A 24,168-nucleotide genomic window follows, 5' to 3' on the forward strand; every position below is an offset into this window, starting at 1 on the left:
AAATCTAAAAAAAAAAAAGAAAAAAATTAAACGGCTCTGAACTACTCTACAAAAAGACTTCACTTTCCTATTTCTTCAGATGCCCAACAAACAGGTCATGACAGAGATAGACAGTGGCATCTCTGAAGGTCATACGTGGGAAGAGAGAGGCAGTGCGGACCAGTGCCACCCCAAGCCAGGGCTCTGCGGGTGTATAAACCGGGCTGGTAGGCATGGCTCTGTACCAGACTCGGGCTGGACCCCTCCCAAACATTCCCGGGTGACTGGGTGCCTATTAGGCTCATGCCTCACTTCTGGGTCTGGACAGGACAGCATGCTAGACTTGGTCAGGAAAGAATCTAACACCTAGAAGGTGGAGAGAATTTCAATTCCCATACATTCCTGGTCCAGCTGCAGACCAACCATTATGGAAACTTAAACCAGGAAGGCAGCTGCTTGGTAAGACTGTGGTGACTTCGTCCAGGACGCGCGGCACCTCTCCCAATCGGGGTGGGGCTGCAGGGCTGAAGTGAGCACTACTCACCAGGCATCACACCTTTGATGTCACTCTCAGGGTTCATGCAGTTCTTCTGCGTGAAGTGCAGGATCAGCTTCTTTGCAGCCTCAAACTGCTGGGTAGCCATCAGCCACCGCAGGGACTCGGGGAATATCCTTCAAAGACACAAAGGGAATGGGTGAATGTCTTCGGTTCTGTAGGGCATCAAGAAACACAGCCCTGGGACGCCTGGGTGGCTCAGTCGGGTAAGCGTCTGCCTTTGGCTCAGGTCATGATCCCAGGGTCCTGGGATGGAGCCCTCCATCGGGCTCCCTCTCTGTGGGAAGCCTGCGTCTCCCTCTGCCTGCTGCTCCCCCAGCTTGTGCTCTCTCTCTGACAAATAAATAAAATCATTAAAAAACAAAAACAAAAACAAAAACAAAAACCCACAGCCTCTGTCCTGGGCCTGGAAGCTTCACAGGTGGGTGGCATTCACTTCCCACCCACGTGAAGTAATGGCCAGTGAATGCTCAGGACGCTCATGAGCCGAACCAGAGAAGCTAAACTGTGGGCAGGGGAAGGGGTCTAAATTTTTTTTGAGAAAGTATAAAAATGATGACTTTCAAAACACGGCAGATAGGAACAACAATCCTACCATTTGTGTCAAGAAATCAGTGTAAACTTTTCACTAACTACGGATTTCTACAGCAAGTTTAAGCAGTTTGTTGAAGCGCTGCTTTTGTTATATTTTGTCACAAAAACCAAATATTAGTAGAATGATTTTAAGTTTAAAAAAAATGCCCAATGTGAGCAATCGGACAGTTATCTTCAGTTTTCGAACATGTGACGGCTTTCACAGGACTTACCTATAGAATTACTTTCATCTTGCTGCTAACTGCATGTCACATCTCTCTGAAGTGACACCACGTAACACAGCAGGTTTCAAGTTTTATTAGCCAACAGATTCCTTGTTTGTATTTAGAGTGAGACCTTGTAAGGAGTCCCAATTTAAAAAAAAACCACTAGTGTTTTACTATCAGTGCATTTTGTAAGTTTACTTTTATGACAGTATTTACAAGTCAATCAAAGAGAACGGGGTGCCTGTCTGGAGCAGGGGTTAGCTCACTTCTCCTGGACAGTATCAGTAAATATTTTAGATTTTGCGGACCTGCGAGGTCTCTGTGGTTAACTCCTCAACTCTGCCATGTGCCTGAACAGCCACAGACAACTCGTGCAGGAACAGGTGTGGTCGTGTTCCCTTTGAACTTTCCTATAGAAGAGGAGCCACCCCTAACAGGGAGGAAAGTAAAAGCTGGAAACCAGCCCCCCCACCCTCTGGTCATCACTGTATTTTATTTTGGTTATATAGTATCAAGGAATCATGACTGATGTGGCTAAGAAGTTAGCATTGCAACTACCCCTCAGCAGCCCTGCAAGCTCTGGAGAGCCTCTAATTAAAGTAATCCAGAAACTGGCTTGCAAATCTTCTGTTTGTTCAGGCGGGATCCCATACGCAACAATGAAATCAAGCTTATTTTCCGTGTTGTACTTTCTCTAAGCTGTCTGATCAAGTTACTGAGCACTGAGAAGTGGGTTCAGCTGCTCCTCTGATTGTAGATTTTAGGTCCTGGTTTGGGTGCAGCCCTCCAGGCGCGGGCCACTCTGAGTAGCCGGGCCCCTGGTGGGTGATGGCAGGGGCCTTCTGTGTGGATCGGAGGCGCTTCTATAAACAATGCTGGGGAGGCTGGATAGACAGCCTCAGTCCAGTCCAGAAGCATCCCCAATTTCCAGATGCCCCATAGGACAGCCTATAGGCAGGCCACCTGCCATGGCCCTTGACTACTGGGCCCAGTGAGGCTCCACATGGCGATGGCCTGAATACTGGACCCGGGAGCCCCCCGGACTTCGGGGTGCCTTTCGGCAGGGGGCCCTGTTGCCAACACCAGTTGCCGAGCTGCCGCCTTCTTCAGCAGGGCACGTTCACAGGTGGTCCAAATATGCTTAGCCACTTTGGGAGAATCTTTTTAAAGATTTAAATAATCTTTTTAAACCTCAGAAAACCAGCTCATATATTCCTCTGACAGCACAAGATGTTTTGCAGGTGATCTCTGAAGTGTAAAATATGGTCTACAATACGAGAAAGTTTGGGGTCCTTTTAAAAGTAATTTAAAGTAATTTACATCAAATGTTTATGGAACAAACTCCACAGCCGGGAACAGAATTTGAAAATCAAGACCATAAAGGTGCTCAATGCAGGAAGAGCAAGGCCCAGAGCCCAGCAGGTGGTGGTGGGGGGGGCGGAGCTCAGCTCTTCCCATGTTTCAGAGCCACAGACGGAGACCAGGGTCCCATGGGGAAAGCGTCATGTGCGATTTGGTGGCCCATGGGCTCTCGGGTCTCAGGGATGCTGCCCTACTCCTGACGGCCCTGTCACCCTCTATCACTCATTTTTTTTCTCACCCCCAAATCGTGCTTAAAGACAACAGACTTTGGATAACTAAAAATCAGTAAGAAGAAATAAACACCCTTATGAGAAATGACAACGAGCAAGTTTCTTCCTAGAGAATCTTTGAGAATGGCAAAGCTTGTAAAAGAGGGCTCAAGGACAGCACCATTTGCAAAGGCATGCCATGATCTTCGGATTTAAGAAGTGGGTGCGGGTCTCTTTTGGAGCTCAAACATTCTGTCACCAGATTATTTTTTTCTACTATGTGTTGATGGATACATCCCTGACCTCAACCTAAGAGTCCTCCAACATAGGAGGAGATCTCTATACATAAATAGGTAGATAGACAACTAAAGTAAGTAAACACGCACACGATTTACCAGTGATTTGGACAGAAGCCTGTACAGTATGGGACACAACTGAGGCCAAGAACCAGAGTGGGCAGTTGTAGGAAAGGGGTGCCGGGGAAGACTTTGGAGGGTGGTGGTATGTTTGGGCTTCTCAGGAGATGGGCAGGTGCAGCATGTGGTGGGGTGTGTGTGGAGACAGGATCCCGAGAAGAGGCGCAGGGCCATGAAACAGCCTGTGTCTGGGGGGCTGCAAGCTGGTAAAACGGGAATGCTGGGTGTGAGCTGAGAAGAGATGAGGAGAGGCAGAGAGGCAGGGCCCAGGTAGTGGAGGCTCCTGAGCACCACGGAGTCTAATGAGTGGTAGCCATCAGACCAGAAGGAACTGCAATGAAGACACAGCGCTCTCCCAGAAGATTTGGACATGAGAACAGGGGCTGACTCCCATTAGCCACCCAGCCCTGCTTCCGGTGGCCAAGAGCATCGCCGACCGCCTTCCCTAGGACTGGATTTACAACCATCAGGCACTCTTCCGCACGTTCCCCGCGTACAGAATACCTTCAAGCTTGTAATGGGGTAGTGGTATCACTCCCATTTCACAGACGAGAACCCTCAGGCACAGCACGTTCAAGTACATCGTGTAGATTCCAGAGCCGGTAAGCAGCAGAGCTTAGCTGAACCCAGGCAGTCGGCCTCAGCAGCCCGTATCCTTAACCTGGGTGGATGTGGCAAAGAAACCTCACACGCCCGGACAGTGCTCAGGTGACAGAAGCTCGGGACGTACTGTTCTAGCGATGCTTCCTCGGGTGTTCCAGAATGCCACAAGCCCAGAGGGTGCTTGCATGGAATGATGAAGTTTTATGAGGCCCACCACATACTTAAAGTTTACTACAAAGTAAGTCACAGTAAGTCAAAGTAAGTCAAAGCCATAAAGAATTCGCTGGACTATCGGCCTAGGAGAAAGCCCACCGATGGCTTTCTAGTTTGGATAATGGGCCGTGTGGCCATATTATGGGAGCTTAATGAAATCTCTTCTGACAAGTACATAATGTAATAACACCATGCAAATTAAAAAGCCAGCCAACAGCCCAGGCCCTAGGAGGAATGTAGCAGAACCTTAGAGAAATTGATCATTTTCAGCAAAAATAAAAGAGCACGGTGGGCAGCAGGAGGCTGCGTCTGCCTGGTGCACCCTCCCGTGCAGATGGTAAGAAAGTTTCCTTGAGGGTGACTTCTGCAACCACGCCAGGTACCCAGGCATAAAAGCCACAGTGGCTTCTCTAGGAGGTAGTTCTGCAATGGCCTGCGCCTGTGGGTCTGGGAAAAGGAAGCGTCCACGGGGCCAATGGCTTGCCTCAGCCCACAGGAGCCGAGCAAGACATTTCGAAAGCTGGAAGGATTTAATTCTTTCAAGCTTGCTATGTGGTAGTATTATTATTATTCCTCTTGTTCAGATGGGGAAACCAAGGCAAAGAAAGTATAAGTATCCGGCCCAGATGACACAGCTCTCAAGTGGCAGAGCCGGATTTGAACCCACGACTAGAGAGATGTTCAGGCTGTGATCGCTCCAAGCCAGGTGGTTCCACGAGCCCTAGGGCTTCTGCTGGAAGGATGTGGGCAAAGCTCCACTCTAGCTGCTCTGGTCCTAATCCCCACACAGCAAGCGAGCGTGGAGCGAGTGAGGGCGGAGGAGGGGCAGTGCCGGGCAGACACCTCATCTCTCCCCTGCTGAGGATCACAGGGCTGACGGGCCTCTTGGCCCAAGGCAGACAATGGATTGTTCTGAGGCCTTCTCCAAACTATGTTCAGGATGGTTAGAAGGTCCATGATCCCGTAGTCACAATTCCAGAATCCCAAAGGTTCTGAAATCCAAAGACCTCGCTGCTTAACTCACTTGGCAATGAGACGGGTGCTGGCTTGACCTCGCCGGAGGCAGAACCAGACAGAATGGATGTGAGCATTTTGAGTCTTCAGGCACTGCTCCTCCAGAACACACATACATTTCATGGCAGAAGCATCAAGTATCCGATGCTGAGTAGCTGAAGAAGACGGGATGGGGCTTGGACACTTCAGAATCTGGGACAGGCGATGGTGGAGCTGCACGCGGACCATGCAGGTGGCGTCTGCCGAGCACCTGCCTGGAGTGGGCCGTGCAGGTGGCGCTCTGTCCACTCACCCGACGGTCTCGGTCAGAGGCGAGCCACCCTCCACACTGCGCTACGGCTGGGGACGCTGGATCGAAGCCTTCGGCTATGGAATTAATTTTTCATTAAGCAAATCACAGATCCATTCTCTACTTAAAAATGAAAATAGGGGTACCTGGGTGGCTCAGCCTGTTAAGCGTCCGACTCTTGGTTTTGGCTCAGGCTGTGATCTCGCGGTTGTGGGATGGAGCCCCGTGTCAGGCTCTGTGCTCAGTGCAGCGTCTGCTTCAGATTCTTTCTCTCCCCCCCTCTGCCTCTCCTTGCTCCCTCCCAAATAAATAAATACAATCTTAAAAAATAATAAAATAGTGCAGCCCTCCTGGACCCCTTGCCCCAAACCTGGTGCCCTACATGGTCTTTGTCCCCCCTTTAGGGGCTAACAGCTGCCTGATGGGGGCGAATCCTTCCAATCACACTCTGGGCACTTGTATGCTTACATATCTTGGTGCTTCTTCTGCTAGATCACACTGCCCCTTTCAGTGAAAAATGCCAGTTTCACCCTCAAAATTTCCCTTCCTTCCAGACTGGCACATGTTTGCTCCCAGGTGGCCCAGAGACCATCCCCCACAAATGTGTGCACAGTGGTTTCTATCTTGAGGTCCTGGATCAAACCCACACTAACTTCCTACTTGTGACCTGGGGCCACCTGACACAAGGCCGACCCAACCTCAGAACAACCTGAGCAACATCATTTTCCAGCATGAACTTGGAACATCATAAAACCATCAACCTATCGGTCACTTACCCTGTGGCCTCAATTATTCAACAAAAAGCCAAGGAACAGCAATCATGTGAAAAGGGCCTCTGACTCAATCACATGGAGCTTTCGGAGGCCATGCCCTGAAAGGCCGACTGAGGTTCCCACTCAGACACCCGTGCTCTAGGTTTGAAAGCCCCAGCGCAGACAGGAATGAGGACAGGCCGTTCGGAGCCGAGGGGCACAATCTCGATCGGGTGGTACAGTTCACACACCACAAAGGCTCACCCTACTGGAATGTGCCTGATGCCGTACGCAAACCCTCTAAACACCCACCAAGAAAAGGCAAAGTTATAAAAAATGAACTTCAGAGTCAGAGTGAGGTCTCTGACTCAACTCAGCCCCTCCAGACAAAGCACATGGACTGAGCCCCTACCGTGCCTCCTGGGGTTGGGGGAGGGTACAGTGGCAGGGTCAGCCCTGGACCTTGGTCTTTAGATCTCTAGACCAGTATTATTTTCTCCATGTCACGCTATGTTTACAGCATTGCTTAAAAAGCAGGAAAGTCTATTTTAGAAAGATGCCCACCAGACAGCTTACACTAAAGTGCTGACTCTTGACGAGTTATATGGAAAATTTATTTACATGGAACCGTTTTCTCAGTGGTATCACGTAAACGATGTTACTGTGTCAAGGCTGATAAATTTTCCATGTTCTCCTAATTGCTACCACTAAACGGCTGTTCTTCAAATTGTGTGTCTGCGTGCCATTCAGACAAGGAGAACCCTATCTGCTTCTTCTCTCTTGCACTCCCTGGTTCACCACATGCTTTTCAGACCACAGTCCTCTAGATTTAATAGTAATGTGTTGTTTCTGATGTACTTTCCTGTCTTTGCCTTCATTTCTGCCTCTTCTGTTATTTGGCTAAGTCTTAAGCCCACCTGATTTCCCATTCACGGATCTCTTTCACACCTAGCATCAGTAATTGAAACTCAATACTGTGATCCTTTCCTAATACTGAAGTCACTATTTTTTTCCTTGACATTTAAAGATAAAACCAAGCATTCCTTCTACCCAGTTGGAGAACAAGACACTGGCAAGTATACTATCTAGGCTGTCTTCTTGCTAATTCATTTAACACCTGCTCAGATAAGACACCAACTTGGCAATTCTCTGCATTAAAAGCATATCTATATGCTTTAACTGTCCTAGAATATTTATTCATAAAGGAAAAAACAGAAAGAAAGTTAAGATTAACAGCTTATATTCTATTAATTTTATCCTCGAGTTGTTTGTTCTCCTGAAGTATTAAATTTGAGTGATACGTGTGTGGACAGGTACGCTTTCACACTGTCAATATCCATCATTCATGGAATCAGTGTGTACGGGGCATGATCAACCTGCCAGCAGGAAAAACATGTCAATTAATAGCTGCCTTACAGGGTAAGATCTTCCCTCCAACAGGTCATCCAGTGTAGAGGGAAGGACACAGATGAGTCATGGAAGGCTTTGTAGAAGCAAAGTTTCCCTGAGCGTGGATGTAAAAAGCATCTCAGACCATACTAAGGGTGCTTCTGATTTAAAGAGGTGATTCTAGCTGTTGATACTTGAAGGTATTACCAAGTATCACAGTGCTTTGAAATTCTGAAAAGAGTCTCAAAATTTAATAAATGAGAGCAAAGTCCAGAATTGAATGAAATACAAGTTGGGAGAATATCTTAAGTTTCTGGTCCAAAGCTCTTACAAAAATATAGGCTTCGTTCCCATAGATAAGCTTTCACTTGGATTTTTTTTTTTTAAAGTTTAGTTTTGTCTGGTATAGATATAAATAAAGGTTAAGTCGGTTCAATTCAGGGGATAGCAAGTGAATACAAATTAGCTCTTTTTAACAAAAATTCACATGATTTGGGTTAAACTTAGTAATTTAAATTAAGTAAAATTAAAATAATTGGCTTTTAGGATGGTTAAACCCCAAAGATATCCTGAGGCAAATAACTCTTCTTGTAAATCTCTTTATAGAATATAAAATTCTTTCATAATTAAATGGCCATCCCACTTGTCACATAAACTCATAACTTTGTGTCTCTGATGTTTTCTAAAACGGTATATACCTAAATGACGTAATTCTTCCCTTATAGAAAAATTATAGAGGGAATACATCGCGAGCCCCGGGATTATACACATTTTGTGACCTTGGGCAAATCACTTAACCCTCCGGGCCTCAGTTTCCCCACATCTGTAGAGCAGGGTAGGGGTTGTGGAAGGACACCAAGGCCTTACCCCGGCACCAACATTCTCTGCGTGGATTTATTTCATGAGGCTAATGGCAACCATCGCCTTCTTCTTAAAGGTAAAAAAGATGCTGATCATAGCCATGCACTGTACAAATATTCTAATGCTGCTTCAGGTTTTTGCCAGGAGGAATGAAGTCAGTACTGAAAATGTTCTTTAGAGCTAGCCTTTTAAATAAGCAGTCCAGAATATCTTACAGTTGGGATAAATTTAAAATATTCCTCAGTTCACATTCTAAACATGAAGGCTTAAAATTCACCTAAAAATGTTCTGGAACCTTGAGTGTACCTGGGTTAATTTTCTCCACGTTCTGTCTCTTCATATCCTCTTTTCTCTGAACCTTTTATTTATTTTATTGGCACCTCTGTATCAGCAGTTTGTCCACGGAGTCCGGTCAACCTTCTCCCGGGACTCAGCTTCTCCTGATCTGCTGGCTTCCATCTTGATGATAAAGGAGCCCACGGAGGCCACAAATTCATTGGCTTGTCATCAAGGGGGGGCCCTGCCGGTTCTACCCTGACCTCGGACCCAGCTCTGGAAAGCAGCTTCTTGCCATTAGCACACTTACCCCTCCCAACCTCAACAGAAACAGTCTCGATGGAGTGAGGTCAGCCTGATCTGTCTGGGACCTCCACTTCTTATAGTACCAGACATATGCTCTGCCAGAGCCCCCCCCCCCCCACCGCTGACGGGGCTGGGCCCCTTGGCCTCACTCTGTTCCCATCTACATGGACTTTTGCCAGTGAACAGTGAGTGGGGCAAACACTGAGCAGTTATCACTAGACACCAGTCTACCCGCTTTCTGTCCCCACCACTCCCACTAAACACACCCGTCCCGGAGTGCACACACATGCACACATGTGCACATCGGCCCCCTGCATTCGGCCTGGTTTCAAGACTCCGTGATCCTCCAGCTTCCACAGGGTAGCAAGATGGAATGTCGGAGCACATCCTAGGTGTGCGGACAGTGAGGACCAAGGAGCTGGTAACATTGGCCTCTAAAGAGCAGAGGCTACATCCCCTGACAGAGGACATGGTATTGAAGGGCCACATGTTCCCACGTTCACAGGTCTTTCTCCACTTGGACTTGGAAGCAGTTTTGTTGACCACAGGGGTTCCTATTATTTTTTACATACTCTCTGCAGACTCAGAAGTTAAAAATGGGGCAGCCTCTTGCCTGAGGCCTCCCTAAAATTCCATGCCATTAGCAAATCCCCAAACAGCAAGTCGGAGAACATTTTGATCTCACTTTTAATTGCTCATTCAATTGTTAGGATTGAAATGTGGGCTACCATTTTTATTTATACACTTGCCTTGGTCAGGACTAACCAAATCTTCCCCCCACTTAGATAATTTGCTGACAAATAGGATTTGAGTAAATTTCTTTTTTGGCTTTAAATTTCCTAGAAGTCCCTCCAAATTAACTATCTGATAACCTGTAAAAATAATTATTGCAGATTTTCAAGTTCCCAGAGGCTATATGCTTTTTATGATTCACCTCTGCCACTTTCCTTTGAGGAAAAGATTTTCTCGTGTGACTTTACTGTTGGTAGAACTGAATTCAGTTTCCCTCCTGCTGTGCTGGGAGCCCTGCAGCCCTTCCTTTACCAGTAATAGAGTTTGCAGCATGTGGTACTTTGACCGGCTTCTGAAATAAAGCTGTTTTTGATGGAAGAAGGTACTATGTCCCCAAGTGTGTGTGGCCAAGAAAAAAGACTGATAATCGCTGGAATGAATACACACACACACACACACACACACACACACACACACACACAAAATTTTAAGAGGTCTTTTAAAATCATTTCAACAATGACAAAAAGCAAAATCAATTCACCCACTTAACACATTTTTATGGAGGTCCCATTAGGGAAGGTACTGATTGCCCAATGATTTTAAGAAATGTTTTTGTACACGTTAGGGAAATGCTAAATAACGAGGAGCTAGAAGAGAAGACCACCCCCGCCCCGGGTGAGAAGGCTGCTCTGTGCCCCACGCATGGTGCTCTTGGTGGGCCAGGGCCCTCCCCATCCTCCCGGCATGCTGGGTCCCACCCCCGGGGCCCAGCAGCACCACTAGCACAATGACTGAGAGGCTACTGGTCCTCATTCTGGCTCTGGGTTTTGCTTTCTGGCTTTCACGCCTCGGCTCCAGGTACCAGTTCTAGGACTACAGAGCAAGCTGTTGAATAGCCCCGTGTCTCAGTTTCTCCATCTGTACTAGAGGCCTTCCTAGTACCTCCTTCAGAGGGTCACCAGGAGGATCCAAGGGGCCAAAGTATTGAAAGTGCTTGGCGGTGCCTGGCTCGGAGCAAACCCTCCAGAAATGTTAAAAATGAGTATTATTCTGTCCAAAATATCTCTGATATTTGAAAAGAGCCAATGATATTTAGGACCATTTACATATTGGAACTGTTAGTACATTTTTACGCTGGATATGTAACCCGAGGCCATTTAAATGTTTTACAATGGCTTTTTTCTTGAAATTTTTAAAAATTAAAATCCCCTTTAGCACATACCTTTTTCCCAAGAGTTTTAATTGTTTTACTCCTCTACCCTGTGAGTTCCTTAGGACAGCGTGCTCTATTTCCTGTTTCAAGGTTTATCTTTCATTCAGGGAATTGATACTATTACTTATTCTCAGTGTTCTGTACTGCAGCTTGATCTTTCTCTTATTTCCTGATTATTTCCCATATGGTTTATTATCTCCTTCTTATTGCCTTCCCAGATGCTTTTGATGATCACGCTGATTGCCAACAGCACTTCTTCTCTCGTTAGGATGAAACTCCAGCTGAACAAAGCACGGTTAATAATTCACCATCTTCACACATTTCCAGCATGTCTGTCTTTCTCGAAGCAGCTCACGCAAAAAAACTCACGTTCTGTGAGTACAAGATGAGAATCCTCCCTAACTAGGTACCTGTCTAACGGTCTTGGAGAAGAGTAAAAGAAAACTGTACCCAAAGCTCTCCCGCGGGGGTGGAAGGTCGCACCGAAGGCAAAAACTCACAGGATGCCCCCCCACTGAACCTGCTCAGAGGACAGGACAGTGAGGGGGGAGAAAGCTGTCCCTCCCATTACCCTTCAGCAGAGGCTGTAACTTGAGACTCCAAAACACACATGCATCTAGGTTGATGTTCTCATAGTGCGGATAAAATTGTTAGATCCAGGACCCAGATTTTTCGGCCTTCTTTCATCCGTTCCGGGAATATCTCTGACTTCTGCTATCTGAGACGGTAAGACAAATTTGCTCTCCGCAGTGGAATTGGATCAGACAGCCAGTCCTTGCATGACATCTCATTGATCCTCAACGATGGCATCTGTCTCCTTTCCCTGCAGGACCGAGAAACCTCTTCCTGCGAGAAGTGTGACTCCTCCACAGCTGACTCAGATCTTCTTTATGCTTTGACACCATCTTTATTTGGGGGGGGGCTACCGGGTCCCTCAGTCCATGAGCAGACATCTGGCCTCTATTCTGTGGTGTACCCACCCCACTTCCTGAACACGAGCGCTCACCAGCATCCCCTGGAGGGCTTCTGAAGCCACAGACCTGCACCCCACTCCAGACATTCGGACCCAGGCAGTAGGCCTGGGGTGGAGCATGAGAATTTGTGTTTCAAACATGTTCCCAGGTGCTGATGAGGCCGTTGGTCCAGGGACCACACAATGAGAACCACTGATGTTCGAAAACCAGCTTTTAGTGACTTTCTCACACTTTTGAGTGTTTTGGTGAAGCTTTTTGATGCCCTGGTTTCCCCCAGCTAAAAATAGGAATAAACCCACCAACCTAATCCAAGGGTTAATGGTTACTATAGTGTCACACACAGAAGCTTGCAGCTGATCTTGGGAAAAGCGTCCCTAAAATGTTAAGACATGTTCAAATCAGGGTCCATCACGGGGCCTCTGCCACAGAGGCGGCCCAGCCTGTGAACCATGTGATGTTTCTCCTCCTGGCCGAGCTGTTCCACGGGGCAGGATGGTGTCCTCTGGGTTCACGATGACCCCGCCACACCCAGCCAATGCTGCTTGAAGAAGGGTGGGTGTTCTCACTGGGGACCTTCCTGAGTCGGCATCACAACGGCCCCCCAGCATGCACCGAGGCCAAAGCTGACGTGCACACGCTTGTTTTTATGAATAATCGCGAGCACTCGGCAGCATGAGTTTATATTTGAAGGTGTGGTGAGGTCACATACCAACATTTTGGAAGAGCGGCACAGACATCTTCATCTCTTGCAATTCCTACTTCATGTTGTGCTCTGCAAACACGTGAGGCAGATAGCCCGTGGCGCCTTCTCCACCGCCTCCTCCCTCTGGGTCAGTCTCCCCTAGTCAGATCCCCCCAGAAAACCTGATGCCACCTGCTTTGTGTACCAGCTTCCTGACTGTCCACACCATGGTTTTCTAAGACGGTCTCACTTAATGCAGACCTGCAGCCCCAAACGCACTGCCCCAGGCTGTGCCCTGCACGAGGAGGACACTCTGTCCCCGAGCTGTGTGTCCTGGGGCAGGCTGCAGCCCACCAACAGGGACAGCTTTTATACACTTTGTGCAATTAGAAAGCGGCAGCCCTTGCAACCACCCCTTCTCTTCTTTTAAAAGATTTTATTTGACAGAGAGGGAGACAGCGAGAGAGGGAACACAAGAAAGGGGGAGTGGGAGAGGAAGAAGCAGGCTTTCCGCGGAGCAGGGAGCCTGACGTGGGCTCGATCCCAGGACCCTGTGACCACGACCTGAGCCGACGGCAGACGCTTAATGACTGAGCCACCCAGGCGCCCCGCAAGCACCCCTTCGTCCGTTCTGGGCTCACCTGCCACTTAGCAGCACATCTAAGCAGAGGTTCTCTTAGATTCTCCCTTCATCTGGTGTTTTGGATACTGAATCTGCACTCTCCCCCTCCCCCAACCCCATCTGTTTTCTGTGACCCCGGAAGAGGTCCACATTTATTCTGGAAAAAGGACAGGCTGATATGAGTTCCTTCTAGATGACCCCTGAAGCTCTGCTGCCCTTTCTTCCTTTCTAAGCGAAATGACTGAGCAAGTGCTTCTATCAGGCTCTGGTGTCCTGAGGGACAAAGACCGTGGGGAATCTGAGCCTCAGGCACTGGCACTGTCTGTGGAGTCACCCACTACCTCTGCCAGAATTCTCATTCAGGTGAGAACTCTTCACAGTAGGCTCTCTTCTTCTGTTCTTGCTTCCTGATGAGGTGCCTAAGTTTGACTCTGCAAAGCATCCAGCATCCCAGCGAGCACATCCTTTCATTGTCTCAGGCCACTGAGCCCCTGAAGCTCTTCCTCCACCTAAGCCCCGCGGGCCAGCAGCTGGTCCCGCCTGGACCCGGGGGTCAGCAGCATCCCCAGGCAGCACATGCAAGGACATTAATCTCTTCCGGAGGCTCACCCGCTGGGGCCCCAATCACTCGCGCGCCATGTCTTCCCCGGGATCCACCTGTACTCACCACACCCCCTGTCCAATCCCAGCCGGCCCCTGGGTGCATCATACCTCGGCTGCTGCCACCTCCTCCTGACTGGCTCACTTCATTCCAGAATAGTCTGTAACCCTGGAGCTGCTGCAGGGCTGCGGATTAATCATGCCTTTTTATTTCCTGCATTTTCTGAGGTTTCTGGGAGGGAAGACTGTCGCCCCTCCTCCCCCGCCGCCCCAGGTTAGCTAAGTCTTAGCAATAGCCAACAATTCAGTGTGTGCACACCTTTCAAGGACAAACCAACCGATCAGAGCCCACACCCTCACCACCTCCTCTGTGGGCTCTCACACTCTGGCCACTGTCCACCGGCTCTAGTCACCCCAGAGCCAGGTGCCAGACAACCAGGGACAGGCCTGTGCCCCAGAGCCTGCAGAAATTACGCACATTAGCCAACCTGGGGGCTGCTTACCCCGCCTCACCCCTTTCTTCCGGCCAAAACAGCAGGGAAGCCTCCTGCCCGCCCCCCCCCCGTTCCCCTCCCTCCTTCTCCTTCTGCCTCCTGACCAGCTGGTGCTTCCCTGTGGGGCCCCCGGGATGCGGTGTGCCCCCATCTTTAGGGGACTGTCTTCTCTCCTTGGTGGCTGGCAACCTCCTGACCCGCCGGCCGCATCCCGCCTGGGGAGTACGAAACGCACCCTCCCAAACGGGCTGTGTTTCCCTCAGGGCTCCCAGCTATCCGCAGGGCCTCCCCCACTGCCCTCAAGACTCAAGATCAGACCTTCCCTCTCGCCAGCTAGTCACCCCGTTTCTGTGACTCTTCGAGGTCTCCCCTCAGGACAGGATTGCTGCTCCAGTCCCCGCGGGGCCTCCGTGCCACAGAGAGCCCTGTCCCCCCGCCCCCAGGAAACATTCCGGGCTGTGGCTCTCCTGCCCTTGTGGGCCACAGCGGACCCGCCAGCACCTCCCACCGGGGCTGCTCCCAAACACACCTGGACTCAGGCCTCTCCAGGTGAGCACCCCGTCCACCATGGGGGCAGACACCACACTGGCTCCCTCCGTCCCGCTCTCGGCCACTCTTCCACCAGCCCCAGCGGCAGAGAGTGAGACCTTGCTGGAGCACCTGCCAGAGCACATTCCTCCCCCATTTAAACCTCCATGGGTTTTCACGGCTTTCAGAACAAACCCATTAAGGGGCGCCTGGGTGGCTCAGTCAGTTAAGAATCTGCCTTCGGCTCGGGTCATGATCCCAGGGTCCTGGGATTGAGTCCCGCGTCGGGCTCCCTGCTCGAGGGGAGGCTGCTTCTCCCTCTGCCTGCCACTCCCCCTTCTTGTGCTCTCTATGACAAATAAATAAATAAAATCTTAAAAAAAAAAAAAAACCCAAAAAACAAACCCATCGTGCTGAAGGCCACATGTGGTCTGACCCACCTGTGTTTCTGAGCTTGTCCTTTGTACTCAAGCCCCCCTGGCCGTCTTCCCCTTCCAGAAGAGGCCATGTGGAAGCCAGCTTTGGCCCTGCTCTTCCCACTTGCCTATTTTTCCACCCAGAACTTCGTGTGACTTCCTCTTTTTGATCACGTATTTAGGTGTTAGCCCTAAAGTCACTCCCTGAGAAACGCCTTTCCTGACCACCCTAACTTGCTCCTCTCCACCCCACTGGTTTATTTCATGTCTTCAGAGTGGTGGTTATTTGGAAGAATATTATTTGCTCGAGTATGGGTTTATGGTCTCTGGGCTCCCTCCCACCCCCGTATACCCATTGTAATACAGATTTCAAAAGACGAGAGATTTTCGCTCATATGTATGTGCAGTATCTAGAATACTTAGTAGCTAGGACAGCATTTGGCATGAGGTAGTGGTAACTACCTTAATAAATTATTTGAATCAACTTCGTTTTCAGATTGCTCTGTTTCCTAGAGTTCCTGAGAGGCAAATTCCTCAATTTATAGTTTCAGGCCCTTAGAATGGATTCCCATAGACTCTGATTTTTGGCTGTGAGTTCATCCTTGGTAAGCATTTTCTTCCATGTGAGTCTCCAGTGACTCTCTGTGGGAGGTTTCATTCTTGAGCCAGAGGGTCCAACGAGCTTCACAATTCCTCAGCCTTACAAAGCGGTTAGAATTTGGAACACATAGCCACGGGTGGTGCAGACTTCCTGGCTCCATGTCTTAGAGGTGGATCATTTCTGCCCACAGTCCGAGGCATCAGCCAGCTTTGGAGCTGAGTCCCTGTGGTGGGCAAAGACTTTCAAATACTGTTATTAGAACAGGACAGTTTGGAGTCCTGGCTTCATGCAAGGAGCTCAGTTATAAATGCATAAAGGGCCTGAGACCTTAGCTCCAGCCCTTGGGACAGGTATTAAGACTCCAGCTCCCTGGGCCTCTTTCTGGTCCCCTTGCCCTGCAGGCTGCCTCTGTATCCACTCCAGCTTGAATGTTCTCCTTGGCCTGGGCCCTGGGAGTTCCCCCTTTCTGGCACTGGAGCTCAGCACCGTGGGCATATTTGGTTGATGTGATACCTTATCCAGCACTGGGTGTGTGTTTGGAGGGTCCGTGTCAGTGCAGCCCACCCTGTGGACCAGAGGATCCCTTCTGGTCAATCTCCCCGCTTTGTCTTATTGCTCCCATGCCAAGACCCTGCGCAACAGCGACTCTGTGTTGTGCAGTTTGGTTTATGGTCCTTGCTTCCACATCTGCTCTTGGAGGGACCCCAAAGTACCAAGTACTCTGTAGGGTCCCCTGGGCCCCCACCATAAAGACTTGCTCATGAAAGGAAAGCGAGAGTGTCAGGGCTTTGTCATCCACAGCTGGCCTCCTGGCTTGTGCTGCAGCTGCCTCCCCACTACCCAGCGGCCCTCTTCATCCTGTCAAGCTACAGAGCCTTCGGGAGCAAGGGGCTTCCTACCTCCCACAACAAATGGCAGGAAGAGCGGCTGGCCAGAGAAAGCCGGTGATCCTTACAGAGCCTTTCAAGGCTAGAGGCAAAGGTGGAATGCGTCGCTCACCACCGATTTCTTTGGCCTGCCCCCTGTTACATCCTGGCTTCCACGCGGGGTAAGAGGTGATACGATTGTAGCTGTAAAGCCGCTCAGATTTATGAGCACTTAGGTCAGACATGTGCCAAGCACCTTAGAGAATAATATAAATACAAAATGATTGATGCTGATCATAGCAGTTACATATTTGGGTAGAGCTGGTCTCCCCCAGACTGCAGTGCCAGAGCTGGGACCACATGGCACCAGTGACTTGGAACGTCCGTCCATCTGCTGGTCTGAGTACACGTTTTACTTATCAAAGCACCCTGGCTGCCGTTTTCACTAGATTTTGTTTTTACATTTGTAAGTTTCAAAGAATTCTTTTTCTTAGGTTTTACAGTATATTTAAAGAAATGAGTGTCTTACCTGCCATTAAACCCTGATATACTTTTTAAATTTAAATAAAAAATACAACATGATCAACAGGAACCCCAGTCCTTTACCATGTGAGTCAGTCCCCCAGACCTATTCCAAAGCCTTCCCTGCCGTTCCTCCCTGCTGGGTGTCCTCCTACCCAGGGCAGGTGGGATAGCACCTGTGGAGACTTGAAGCCTAACTCTTACTGGGGTGTGAGCCACCAGGAGGTTGTGTCCATCCCTCCTCAGGCCTCCAGCCCCCCCCGCCCCCCCAGGGGCCCTCAGACAGCTCCGGGGCCCCTTGGGCGCTCCGGTGAGAGGGGCAGCAGCTGGGAGGATGTCAGATCCTCCTCACGGAGGATCCTCTAGGGCAACAATGCTCTCTCCCAGGGCCAGAGGCTCTCTCCCAGGGGCTCCAGTGGTCCGAGACAAGAGACAGAAGCTCAGGGAAGGCAGGAGATGGCACCGCATGTGGCTAAGAGTGGCCTGGGGTTCAAGGGCCAGCTGGGTGACCTCAGTTTTGCCATTTGTACGGTGGGGTGATGAAATATGAAGACCGAATAACCTACTATTTGTACAGGGCTTGCAGTTTGTGTGAGACATGAACATGGTATGAGCATCTGTTAAATAAATAAATGCCTCTGAATTCCAAAACAAGCAAGGTTCCGCTCCAGATGCAGCAAGAGAAGGAACAGGAAGGACTGCCTAGAAGACAGAAGGAAGAACTGCCCGTTCCATCCTGCTTTGGGCAACGATTTCATTCTTTGCCTCCTAAGCCCCTGCTGGAGGGAGCAGGAGGTCCTGAAATATGCACAGCTCCCACTCCGGCGCGGAGCGGGGGCGGCCGGGGGAGGGGGGGAGTGGTGGTGGTGGTGGTGGTGCTGTCCAGCCCCAGCTGGCAGGCAAGGCTGCAAGAAGCATGGGGAGGGGGGAACGGGGGGGGGGGGGCAGCTGTCCCCAGTGAGCGACTCCCCGGCAGGTGGCCTTTCTTCATCCCTTACAGCTAGCTCCCTGCTGCTGCGAGGTTCTTCTGATACAGTAACCAAGAGCTGGGCTCTGGAGGAAAATGCACCTGTTCCCTCACTCACCGCTGTTTCTCTGTGGGATGACCTACTACCAGGGCGGGGCTGGGGCCCAGCACCATGAAGCTAAAAGGCAGGGGCTTTCTGCCCCTCCCTGGTACCTTAGGAAAGGAAGCCCAATTAAGGAGCCTTCTCTGCTCCAGTGAACACTTAAAGCTAACTGACTTCTTGCCAGAAGTTGGGTTTCCATTAGTGACCAAGTAAGAGCAACAAAGAATAGTATGTATTCTCTACAGTACAGTGGCTCCTACTCGCGTGTGGACAGAGTGTTGGCATGAAGAGGGCCGGGGAGGGGCAGGGAAAGAAAGAAAGGCGTTATTAAAAAAAAGAAAAAAAGGCTGAACACTCATTTTTTTTTCCTAAACATCTCTCTATCCAAGAGGGGGGTTTTTCAACCTTTGCTAAACATCAATCCTCCGGGGAGTTTTTAAAAATCTAGTTGGCCCAGGTCACACCCACCAGCCTAGTGTGTTCAGTTGTTTTCTCCCTACAGCCAGCCAGCCAAAAGCCAAAGTTATACACGGTTCCCGAAGGCCTAGTGGACTCGTCAGGAGCAGGGGTGGACAAACTTCCTGTAACGGGCCAGAGAGTAAATATTCGGCTTTGTAGGCCAATGAGACTGTTGTACCCTCCTCAGCAACACCACTGTAGCGTGAAAACAGCCCGAGCTGACACGTACGTAAATGTGCGGGCATGGCTGTGTTCCAATAAAACTGTATTTGCCAAAACAGGTGGCGACCAGATTTGGTCCACGACTGTAGTCTCTGCCTGTCCCTAATCTAGGGGAGATAAGGGGGCTCTCCTAAATCACCCCTTGAACGTCTCCGTAGTCCCCCCTCCCAACACAAGAATCCTCCCTTTGCAAATCTATTCATAAAAATCCTATCAAAATAACCCAGCAAGCAGGCGTCCGGACAGACTGAGGGAGGGCAGGCTCCCGGAGCTGGGTGGAAGGCGCTCAGGGGCTCCCTCCACTCTCTTCCGCCCATCTCTGTGGGTGTTTCAACATTTCCCAGGATACCAGGTTTGAGAGAGGAAATTTTATAAAGGAGAAAAACGCCTTCACAAAAAAAGCAGAAGCTGAAACCAGTCAGGAGCTGGGGGAGGGCGGGCCCCTAGTGGTTGGCCTCACATGTCTCCCCCCCGGGGGTGGGGGGCGCCCTTCAGAAAGCGTTTGCAGAAGCAGCAGGGGGTGAAGCCTGCGGGGAGGGTACTCACGACCAATAGAGCAGCATGAGCAGGAAGGGGCAGATGATGAGGGCCTGCAGGACCTGCCAGTCCCGGCACAGGGCGGCCAGCCCGGGCATGAGGAACTGCCCCGCCATGGCCACGAAACTCGCCACCATCGTGATCATGAACCGTTTTCCGGGGGGGCACAGCTCTATTCCTGGAACACAGAAGGGACAAGAGAGACATGAGCACCCTGCCCCACAGCCTGGAGGAGCCACGGGTGCACCGGGGTCAGGGAACCTTCTCCAACAACCAAGCACCATAGAAATCGTATTTATTTGCTGGCCGCCGCGAGAGCCCTACGTTGCATGTCAATGTTGAGATCCTTGTTTTTTACAGCTGGATGAGCCGAGGCCTGGACTGGGAAGGAAGAGATTGTTGCTCAAGGTCACAGAGCGAGTCAGCGGCAAGAGCGTAATTCAGAATTGCCGAGCCCAGACACTAGGAGACGCTGCTTTGTATGGGGCTGTAGTGTTTGCACTGCACAATTCCGCTTCCTCTGCTCTGGGGATGCTACTGAGCTTGCTGGAGGGCAGGATCCCTCTCCTGCCCATCTGCTGCCGTGCCTTCCTTGGGCGATGCTGTATCAGGGGACCCCCTCCACCTGGAACGTCCGTCTGCTCACTCCCGCCACCTGCACCATCCCTCCTTCTGGTCCCGACTCCTGTGCTCCTTTGGAACTGCGAGTTCCAGGCCATCTATTTGCACTGTGAGACCAAGACAGACCAAGTTGCACCATGGTTAATCTATCTGAACAAGACAAAAACAAAACAAAACAAAACAAAACAAAACACCAAAAAAACCAAAACCCAAAAAACAATCAATAAAGCAGATTTGGTAGTAAGTTTCTCCTCCCTGCTGGAATTCTGCAGCCCACTGTGACATGGGGGTGTCGCACGACCCTTTCTCTGTCCCGAGACAGACAGCTCCTCTAGCAGAGGCATGTCTGAGTTATCTTCAGAAGTTCAAAATAGCACCACTGTCTGCCTTCACTAAATGTCTCCTGAATGCAGCGACACCATGGTCCCCCTTGTTGGCAAGAATCTATGCTCTGAATCTGACCTCGAGGGAAAAAAGACGGTCACAAAACCTTCAGCTGTAGCACCCAAGTGCCAGCTGTACAGATCCAGGATGTGAAGTCCTATACTCAAGGTCCTCCGCGCTGCAACGTAAGCTGAGTTTTATACATTCCCCGTCCCCCTGCCCCCCCCATAGAACATGTCGGTTTGTTTGCCAGTCTTCTACAACATGCAGTATTCCTGAAAGCTTGTTTTTTTTTTTTTTCTTTTAAGTATAGTTAAAATGACTTTCTAAAAAAGGAGAAAGACCCTTGGGAGAGAATACTTTTTGTGCCTGTTTCCAGAGGCTGTGGATTCGTGGCTGTGGCCCATCTGCTGGTTGTCTAGGGACCACAGCTGAGGTAGCAGGTCGAAAGGCAATAGGGAGGGGAGCAGGTTTGAGGGGAAAACAGACACATTACACTTGGCCACAAGGATGGAATCAGCCCTAACAAGAATAGGGCACCATGCCAGCCCATATCTACACCAGCTCACCTGCACGGAAAGAATAATAAAGTCATCAAAATTTCCACTGCCACTCTGTCACAAACAGATGATCATCACAGTGATGGGTGAGCGGGAGAGAAAGCTGGCCTCACTGCATATAGCTTCTAAAGGACTTTTTGCCATTTAATTAAGAAAACAGGATTAAGCAGCCCTCTCCCGGCCACTTACTGCGATGCCATTCCTTTCAATAGGCACGAGCTGGGTTCACTTAAAAGATCACTTCCTAGTGGGACTCGGGTATTCACTCCTGATCTGGCATTTCTGCTCTTAAAAATAATGGATCAGGGTCTTTTTAGAAAAGAGGAATGGGGGGCGCCTGGGTGGCTCAGTCGGTTAAGCGGCTGCCTTCAGCTCAGGTCATGGTCCCAGGGTCCTGGAATCGAGCCCCGCGTCGGGCTCCCTGCTCAGCGGGAGGCCTGCTTCTCCCTCTCCCTCTGCGGGCCGCTCTGCCTACTTGCGCTCTCTCTCTGCCTCTCTATCAAATAAATAAATAAAATCTTAAAAAAAAAAAAAAGAACTGGCACAGGTGGTAGCTTGCACTTAGTAGGCACAGGCAATAGATGTGCCATGGAAACCAGCAATCAGCATAAGCCAGGGTGAGTTCGCTGCTCAGGGCTCGGCACAGGTTTGTCTCAGAAGAGACAGTTTAGCACTTGGCCACCCAGGTAAGCTTTAAACAAAGTCAGAGAGATACTGTTCAAACAGCCGATGGCTCCATGTCAGTGGGCTGGCAGGTGCAGCGGGCATGGCACACAGCCTGTGGATTTGCTCTTCACTGCCTCTCTCTCTAATTCTGTGCCCTGGTAAGTATGAGACTATCCGAGACTATGGTAGCTTTACTACAGACCCCTTCGGGACGTCTCATCCCACAAGCTAGTCTACACTCCGTGCTATCGCATGAAGGATCACAAGGCAACTTCCCAAATGAGGGTGTGGGTTTGTGGAGGCCAAAAGAAATTCGTCGCTTGATGGGCAAATGATTCCACAGTCTGACTTCTCAGCAACCCCCCTCCCTAGCTGCAAATGACATGCTGTGACCAGGACATATGTCAGCGTTCCTGTCGACACGACAGTGATTAATTGTCATAGTTACTCTCCCATAGGGTTCTCTCGTCCCTCTCCCATAGGCGGGTGGAGGGTTCCTCTAGTTCCTTGTGAGGTCCTGAAGAATCTGCACCCCCCGGAGCTTGTTAAGAGATGCAGAATCTCAGGCCCCACTCGGACCTCCAGAATCAGCTTCTGCATTTTATCAAGATCCCCGGATGACCCCTTGCAAGGCACCGGCTCACGATACTTCCCCCAAACGGTTACCCTCACCCACAGCGCGAGAAATGTTTTTCCTTCCCAGACAGTATCTGAGAGCTGAATAAGTAACATCATTTTCTGACTGCTCCACTCCTGCTTTTGCAAGGACTCTTAGCAGAGATTTCACTTTATTTCACCAGGTAGAAAAATGGACGAGCACTCTAGTTGATCCATATATTTTAGCATTCCCGCCAGGGCAATGGAAAAACACAGCGCTTTGATCTAAGGACACAGGTATGACACTTGCATATAATAACCTTTCTGCCTTGACTCACCAGAAATCCTCTCCAAACTGCCTGAAATCCACTACGTTCTGAACGTGGCTATAAAGTTGTTTAAAAAAAAAAAAAGCAATTATCAAAGAACGGCAGGCACTTTAGGCTTGCCATTAATCACATGTTCCTTTTGGATGATGAGAAATCAGTTTTCCTGAAGTGGAAGAGAGGAAGAAATACATCACAGCGTTAAAGCCTTGACTCCTGGCATCCGGTAGCAGGGGACAGGGACGGGCAGGTAGGTGGTTTCTGCCCACAGGGGGCCTGCTCCCGGCTCTGCAAACAAGAGCATTCGGTGCAGGGGTTCACACACCTTGGAGATGCCTACAGCTATGAGGCCAGGGCCACTGGCCTCGGTCTTCAAAGGCAGGAGGGACGTCTGGGTGTCTCAGTCAGTTAAGCATCCACCTTCGGCTCAGATCATGATCCCGGGGTCCTGGGACCGAGCCCCGCATCGGGCTCTGTTCAGCGGGGACCCTCTTCTCCCTCTCCCTCCGCTGCTCCCCCTGCTTGTGCTCTCTCTCTGACAAATGAATAAATAAAATCTTGAAAGGCAGGGAAACCTGCTGGCAGCAGGGAATGGTGTCCCAGTGGCCCTGCCCCCTCAGGACCTGGGGATCACAGAGAACAGGCCACCCACAGGCAGGCAGCCACAGCTCTGCACCGCTAGCTGGTTGGCAGCACCTGGAGTGGCCCGGGCGGCATGCCATGCACTTTTGTGGGAGGCCCGCCCTGAAGTCATCTTAGTAGGTTTTCACTTATGGGCAGCAACTACCCCCCCTCCTTATGTAAAACAACTAAGGGCCACACACACAAAAAATCATCTTAGGTGAAGCATCGTAGATTCAAATGTGAAAAGCCTGGATTCTGATGCGAGACAGCTTGCGCCTGAATCTGTCCCCACCACTTCAAAGCTTGTGACATTGGTCTGGTCATCTGTGAGCTCTGTGCCTCAGTTCTGTCATCTGTAAAACGGGCTATTGTGGGCATTAAATGAGCATAGAGTGGTTGCACATAGAAAATGTGACATGTTGGCTTTTCAAAGTAATAATATGGATTATTACCGTATATAATAATATAATTATTGCCAAGTCACTCTTTGGTCTCATCTGACCTCTTTATTATTCACCTGATCTGGTGAATTTCAAGGTAGGATTGAAGGACTGACCCGGCTGGCTCAGTCCGTAGAGCATGGGACCCTTCATCTCAGGGCTGTGAGTTTGAGCTCCACACTGGGTATAGAGATTACTTAAAAAAAATATAAATGAATAAATGAATGAATGAATCGATTCAGGGTAGGAATGGGTTTTGTTCGAAAAGACTGAATAAGAAAACCTACAATGACAGTCTACACTCTTTCTTCTCCATATATTTTATTTCATGGAGATTCTCTCAGGCCTAGCAATAATCCATCAACTGAAAAACAGAACCAAGTGAAC

The 24,168-nt window shown here is 49.8% G+C and overlaps 1 protein-coding gene across 6 annotated transcripts in view; it reads right to left on the bottom strand.

Annotated features, from left to right (window-relative positions):
* Window positions 1-24,168, bottom strand: part of SLC22A23 (solute carrier family 22 member 23) — a 173,167-nt gene that overhangs the window by 27,464 nt on the left and 121,535 nt on the right. For 4 of the 6 annotated variants that reach the window (XM_035728517.1, XM_027601949.2, XM_027601948.2 and 1 more), the window contains 2 exons: window positions 19,573-19,741; window positions 524-651 (listed from right to left, as the gene is read on the bottom strand). In XM_035728517.1, coding sequence (XP_035584410.1) covers window positions 524-651; window positions 19,573-19,741 — 297 coding nt within the window. Of the gene's footprint in view, window positions 1-523; window positions 652-19,572; window positions 19,742-19,790; window positions 20,292-24,168 lie in introns of those variants that run through there. The other 2 variants (XM_035728520.1, XM_035728518.1) reach the window with 2 other exon arrangements.

This window comes from Zalophus californianus, chromosome 7, assembly GCF_009762305.2.
Source record: "Zalophus californianus isolate mZalCal1 chromosome 7, mZalCal1.pri.v2, whole genome shotgun sequence".
In the NCBI taxonomy this organism is placed as follows: Eukaryota; Metazoa; Chordata; class Mammalia; order Carnivora; family Otariidae; genus Zalophus; species Zalophus californianus.